Consider the following 7,167-nt stretch of genomic DNA (forward strand, 5'->3'; position numbering starts at 1 on the left):
AATTAAAGACAAGCGGACATTTGTTTATACTGAAAATTTACAAAATCATTTCATGCATAAAAATGAACCTAATTCTTTATTTTTGGAATAATCATAAAGCAATATAATTTAATACAGTTTGACATAAGGGTCTCTTGTGTACAGCTGGAACGTGTTTGTTGAGAATAACGGAAGGTCATTTTACAGATATGGCTGTGTGACGCACTGCGAAATCCTATCCTTGGGTCATTTTTAGTTCTATTGTACGTAAATGATACTTGAGGTAACCAGCAAATTTAGGTTTTTCGCAGATGGCATTTCCTTGTGTCCTATCAATGGTAAACATTGATATACTGTTACGGTAAACAAGCATCGCCCTCTAAACATTTAAATCAATTAGCTGTGGACATGTACGAAACCCGTATATATGATAAGTCAGTTTGAATTTATTTCAAAGTAGAACTATGGTGTATCAAGATGATTAAGCATATTAATTTTTATGTCTAAAATTAAACGCGTGTATTATCAGTTATATATACATGTATCTAAAATTATATTATGCATCTATACTTTGAACTTGTGCATACACGTATGTATAATTTGGAATTATTCAGAAAATGATTCAAACCTAATATAAAAAGATATTGATCATGGCCAGCTAGTAGTCTAAATTTATAAAAATATTTTTGAGATACTGTTTAAGTAAAATTTCCATGCTGTAAGAAATAAAAAGAAGAAAACAAAAAAAAACAATTTAAGTCTACCATTTTGGAGTGCGAAACACGATGTAGGAAAGCGGAGTAGGGCTTCCGAGCTTGTGAAAACCTTAATTTTGTTCAAAGTCAAATTAAAAGTCATGCAAATGATATTTTGTTGAATCGACATGCCCAAAAATAAACCTCGCATATATAGTAAATCTGTGCACACGTTAAAGGGCCTTTCAAAGCTCGCCTTTCTTTACCCATGGATATAGACTAGTCTGTAATCTATGGAGTGTAAAACGCGGATGTACAAACATGTATTTTGGACACTTGATATTAATAAGTGACCGTGTTTTTTACGTTATTAACGAATAATTCCGCCGCACCGTCCTATTCTTTATCACATTAATCAATACGAAACGGTCTACTGCTCTGCTTTTCAGAAAACATAAATCCATTCTTGAAAAATAAAAATGAAGACACTTCAATGGACACAAGTGCATGATAGATAACTCTAGTTCCCAGAAACATTATTTACGGCGCCTTTTCAAGTAGGTTTTTAAACGATTACCATGTAAACTGCCAAAACAGTTTTATCCTGAAAAAAGAACAAACTTGAGAAAAAGCTCTTGAACAAAGGCAATACATTAATTTTTTTTTTCGTGCATTGAGTTCGCCGGCTGGTGGCAAGATGAGATTCCTGAGAGTGCGCGCTGACTTATGTCACATCTCCAACGACGAATACAACGCTCTCACTAAAACCATTTGTTCATACTTTTCATCATTAGAATCAAAATAGCCATTCGTAAAATTTCTATAATTCCCAATTTCTGACTAGAGTAGGGCATATACGTGTTTATAAATCCATTATCATTTAAATAATGTAACTTGTAACACCATTGTTTATTCCGGGGGGGGGGGATGCATTTTTCTGTACTTTTAAGTTGTGATTTAATACGGCTTTTTTCCAACATTCCAATTCACTTAACACTGAGAGAAATCACACCTAGAGATGATGTATATGTGTTTTATATATTTTATCGCCGTTTTATATATCTTTCTCTTAGAATTGGGTGAATGAGAAAAGCATTAGCGGAAAAGAGCAATTATAACCCACATATTTGCATGCACGTGTCAGATTTTGTTATGTTTTTTCCCCCTTATGTTGTGGTCTACTTGTGTAAGAAATAAACTTAGAATTTCTACACAGTATCCTTGTAATAATGTTAATCGAACTCATGGCTTGGTTTTATAGGCATACACGTTATTTTACTAAATGCATCCATCTTTGATAATACATTACCTCGGTCTTTCGATTTATTGAAACCCAATGCCAGCTCCTATGATGTCATTAGTCATTAGTATGAGTTGAAACCGACTGTCAACGGAAATATTTCGCGTTAATCAAGCTCATACTTGAACATGGCGAGGAGAAGCCGAGCTGCATATGGGCTTCATCAACCAGACATGTACATTCCGTAGACGATCACTGATAAACCTCGGAACTTTTTATTTTGTCGAGGAACACACCACAACAGAAATGTTTCATATTTCAAAATATTTTTATACAAATCTGCTATTTTGCCGTAAATGGATTTTTTTTACTATCTATAAGGATGTAGTGGTAGTCACGTGTCGTATTTCATCCAATGACAGGGCGACATTCTACTCCGCGGTAAAATAGATGTGGTGATTTTGTTGGCACGTCACCTCATTAAGATCTTAATTGATTAAAATTATAATTACAGTTTAATGGAAATATTGAATTGCATTTGATTTGAAGTATGTGACATATCTATTAGATGGCCGAGAGCTTTTCTGTGTGTTCTGTACTGGCACTGCCTTGCAGTAGCTGATCATTCATGATAAAGTTCTTGGAAATTCTTTGTGTTATTTAAGTACATGTAAGTACACAGCAGATATGTTTGAAACAAGCTTATCAAGGATAGCCATACACGGCCATAGAACCTTTACAATTCAATTTATTGGATCTCATATCCATTGTGCAATGGTATACAGAGATACGAAGACAAAAAGCTGTTACATACACATTTAGTAAATAATACATGGTGTAATAAAGTATTTATCAAGTTAGAAAAAACAAACAACCGTGTTATTATTAATGTGAAGTATGGGCATTCTAGATAGGGGAGCACATCTTATTTATTTCCTTAATGAAAGTACATGATGATGGAATTTACGCATATATCGGTTTGATTTTTAATTATGTATGTCATAGATTAGGATTTCAAATTAATCGAAATGTGGTCTAGATATATGAAAACATTGTTTTAATTTCACTTTAAGCTAAGGTAGTGAAAACTACATTAAAATAATACAAAAATAAATTGTCTTCCGATTTCCGAAAGCGAATAGACGGAAATATTGCATATACATATATACATGTACATGTGTGAGAAGTAACCACCCTACCCTACCAGTGGAAATGGGTCAATACTGCTGCTGTCGAACTACTGCCCTAAATAATATCCAAAGTGTGTGGTACACGCATGGGAAAGTGTTTTCTATATTCAAACATCCTTATCTCCAACCTCAACACCACCTTTACGAAAACAACAACACTTCCATCACAGAGGATTTGGGACAAATGATACAGCCGTGTCAGTTCGCTGAGGTTAAATCTATAATGTAGCGATGTGATATAATAACAATTTTCATAAACGTTTATCAAAATATACATTTTTTTATTCAACAAGTAGAGAATCGCTTATTGTGAAGATTGAGTTTAGTGACCCCCCAGTGTTTGAGAGGGTTGTGGAATTCCAGAAGGTGGACAGGAATGTCAGTTATCTCCCCTAGGAATTGAAGCTCCTCCAGTTCTATCTGCATGTCCTCCACTAGGTTTTTGTGATCCTCACAACTCCACCTTAACCGGATTTCCTGAATCTCATGGCGCAGAGAAAGGAGCTGCCTGGCGAGGGCTTGATCCACAAGTCTCATGGCATGCTACAAGACAACAATTGTTTGATTGATTGATTTTATATATTGCTTAACGATCCTCGCGAGAATATTTCACTCATATGGAGACGTCACCATTGCCGGTGAAGGACTGCAATTTAGGCCTATGCTCGGCGCTAACGGCCTTTGAGCAGGGAGGGATCTTTATCGTGCCACACCTGCTGTGACACAGGGCGTCAGTCTTTGTGGTCTCATCCGAAGGACCGCTCCATTTGGTCGCTTCTTACGACAAGCAAAGGGTACTGAGGACCTATTTTAACCCGAATCCCCACGGGACCAATTGCAATAGATAGTTTTGGTTGCCATACTCTGTAATCGCTAGTTTACAGTGTGCTCTATGACAAAATGTTCTGGTTTTTTTATTATGCATACTAGTAGTGGTAGGTGATGATCACAAACAATTAGGATTTTCAATGAAAGTAACAGTTCAACTTTATCGAGATTTCCAGCATTTCATAATTTGTTAGTGAATATGATGACGGAAACTCTCGTGATATGCTTCATTTAGGAATAAACGGCATGTTAATTTTTGTTACATGTTTTGGATTAAGCGTATAGAAACAAAAGAAACACGATGAAAATTATGCAAATATATACCCCTATAATACAAACATTACCTCCTTATATCTGATATTCTATACTTTTGTTTGTTTTGTTGAAGTTGGGTTTTTGTTTTTTTTTTTTTTGTTTTTTTTTTTTATAAATACATGTATACACTATATAGGGTTTTATATTCAATTTAAAAGTGAGTACTTTTATCGCGTAATTAAATGCACTGAAACATGCGGTAGCGCTTCCTGAATTATGCCGGCGTGAAGCGTCACAGTTCATACCTTCATCAACTTCTAAAAATAAATTTACATTCTACTTTCATTTCTGTGGGAATCAATAGATGTACTATATCTATCAAACATACGCACTTTATTTACAACTGCTGCACGTTAAAAGGAATAGACGTAATTGGTCAAACAAGATAAACTCGTCACAATATTGAGCTGTAGAATATACGCTGGTTGTGTCAAAGGATATGAGAGGTATGGATGTTAAAAATGCACAATTTAATTAATTATTTGTTGGATATCAATATATACACAATACTTTCAAATTATTCATAAAGGAATTAAAGAAACTCGTGAAATAATTAAAAATTATATCTAAGGAGGTTGTTGAAGCGTATTTTTTGGCAATCTAGTACAACCTTTATTGAGTCATTTCAAATAATCCTATGATTATCAGGTCAAATATCAAAAGGTTTGCATAATTAAGGGGTTATCACAGTAATACGCCTCTCTGTAATTCAATTATTTTCATCTTAACTACCATATCTTGATTATTGTTGATTCTTAGAGATACAGTTATCTTATTGATACGCGGGGCAATAAACATGTTCAACTTAAAGGAAAATGCTTCACACGTGTTTGACATTTTGCATTTGTTTGTTATCTAAAGTAAGAATAGTGCCACTGTGTATCTACTTGTTCACAAGAGCAGTATGATTAAGAAATACTTATCCATGTATACGAGAGAATTATTTTATAACTCTAGGAGAAGATCCTACGACATTTCAGAACATATTTCTTCTCATCCCTTTGCATATACAGTATTTCTATAATAACATGTATATATACAACACAATATGTTTCAGTCTACGACAGTATATTGCTATGCGTGTCTAAATCATTGCATTACAATTTAGGGAAATACTCATTGTGCATATGTGATAGAGTCTATAATCATTAAAGGAGAGTAGCTTGCTTGAGCATTTTAGGTACTTCTTTATTTGAAAAATTGGGATGATTGATTATTTTTTAATTAGTAACTTTAATCAAATATATATTAACTATAACATAAATCTCTGTATGGTTTGCGCCCCATACTATATGTATGAATGATCTGTTTAATTTCCAGACGTCAGATGTATGACATGTCTAAAAACGAACATAAAACCAATTTATTAGAAAACTCTTTTCAATATTCTAGTGTTCAGCTGTGCCTTTTTTAATGCTAACTACTTAATCTGTTTTTAATTGAAGCATCGCGAAACGTCTTGTAAATAAAAACAATCTTAATGTGCCTCTGTAATTTGTTGTTTTCCCAGATTATTATGTATATTCATTGTAATTTTGATATGTTAAAGAAGGTCTTCACAATGGCTAGTATCCTAGTATCCTGCACTATCCTTATTCTGTGGGGATCCGTGTTAGAATAGGTCCTCAGTACCCCCTTGCTTGTCGTAAGAGGCGATTAAATGGGGCGGTCCTTCGGATGAGACCGCAAAAACCGAGGTCCCGCGTCACAGCAGGTGTGACTCAAGATCCCTCCCTGCTCAATGGCCATAAGTGCCGAACATAGGCCTAAATTTTGCAGCCCTTCACCGGCAGTGGTGACGTCTCCATATGAGTGAAATATTCTCGAGAGGGACGTTAAACAATATTCAATCAATCAATCCTGCACTATCCAAGTTATTTTCTATAAATAAGTTCTTATTGGTGGTGTACTAAGAAGGCAGATATTGGTGTTATGAAAGATATCATCAATGATGATGATAATAATAGACAAACGGAAGTAATGTCAATCATATAAAACACTCATTTCTATCAATTTCATAAGGAAAACATATATATCTCAAAGTAATTGAATATGATAGTTTTTTGAAAAAACAAATTCAAACGATTTAAAGAAAACATCTTCTTTTGTGACTTGTTTGAAAAAGGTCGTTTTTGATTAGATTATTTTTACTTCTGAATCAATACTAAAAAGCAAATACTAGATAACGAGATAACGAAGTCAGTTCCATTGTCACATTAGTTCTCAAACATTTAAAACGAGATAATCGAGAATACACTGATACAATTTTTAAATTTGAAATACCAGCTCATGTCGAATCCAGTTCAAAGCCTGATCAATGGACACAGTTCTTCCATCACAAACCACTTGACCAACAGGGGATGTTTTTTTCAATGGGCGCTTATTGCGACTGTCATCTGTCCAGTTATTCAACGAATTCTCATATAAAACAGCTTTTCTATTCCTTTGTTTGAAAAAATTGTCATAGTGATTAGTTTTCCAGTTGATGTAGCTCTGTCGTTTGGTCTGAAGGCGTAACCTCGAGGCAGTGGCGCGCAGTCGCACAAGATCCGAGGGTGATCCCGGGGGTACAGGCCTTTCGTCATCGTGGTCAGCAACGTAATCTGAATTTTCCGATAATCCCTCTTTGATCACATTCAGACCAGGTTGTCTTGATATTGGCTTCATAACTTGAAAATGTTTTATAGATAAAACTCCAGGTTTTTACAACAGAAATAAATATCTTTTAATGATGATACTTCGGTTCCATCCTCACTGATTGACACAAGGAATCACAATGTCTTACGTTAATCAGATCTTTTTCTGTGTGTGCCATTCTCTTATCCATCACTTAATTGACTCATCAGCTAAAAGCGATCCAAACATGTTATCGTTCCGACACGATTATGAGGTGCATGTTGCAAGCTTAACTTCTCTGTTT

General features: G+C 34.6%; 1 protein-coding gene across 1 annotated transcript; it reads right to left on the minus strand.

Moving 5' to 3' along the window:
• Positions 1-2,644: 2,644 nt before the first annotated feature.
• LOC125673177 (protein FAM167A-like) lies at positions 2,645-7,167 on the minus strand. The gene is made up of 2 exons (XM_048909599.2): positions 6,531-7,167; positions 2,645-3,647 (listed from the first exon to the last, which is right to left on the minus strand). Exons 1-2 carry the CDS (start codon positions 6,912-6,914, stop codon positions 3,390-3,392), a joined length of 642 nt encoding a protein of 213 aa, XP_048765556.1. The 5' UTR covers positions 6,915-7,167; the 3' UTR covers positions 2,645-3,389.

Source organism: Ostrea edulis, chromosome 3 (genome assembly GCF_947568905.1).
Source record: "Ostrea edulis chromosome 3, xbOstEdul1.1, whole genome shotgun sequence".
In the NCBI taxonomy this organism is placed as follows: Eukaryota; Metazoa; Mollusca; class Bivalvia; order Ostreida; family Ostreidae; genus Ostrea; species Ostrea edulis.

What these genes read in the sequence shown, in the direction of transcription:
- LOC125673177 (XM_048909599.2), bottom strand. Translation starts at nt 6,914, where the DNA reads ATGAAGCCAATATCAAGACAACCTGGTCTGAATGTGATCAAAGAGGGA. An exon ending in ACTGGATTCGACATGAGCTG is followed by an intron (nt 3,648 to 6,530) that starts GTATTTCAAATT and finishes GTTGTCTTGTAG; the next exon opens with CATGCCATGAGACTTGTGGA.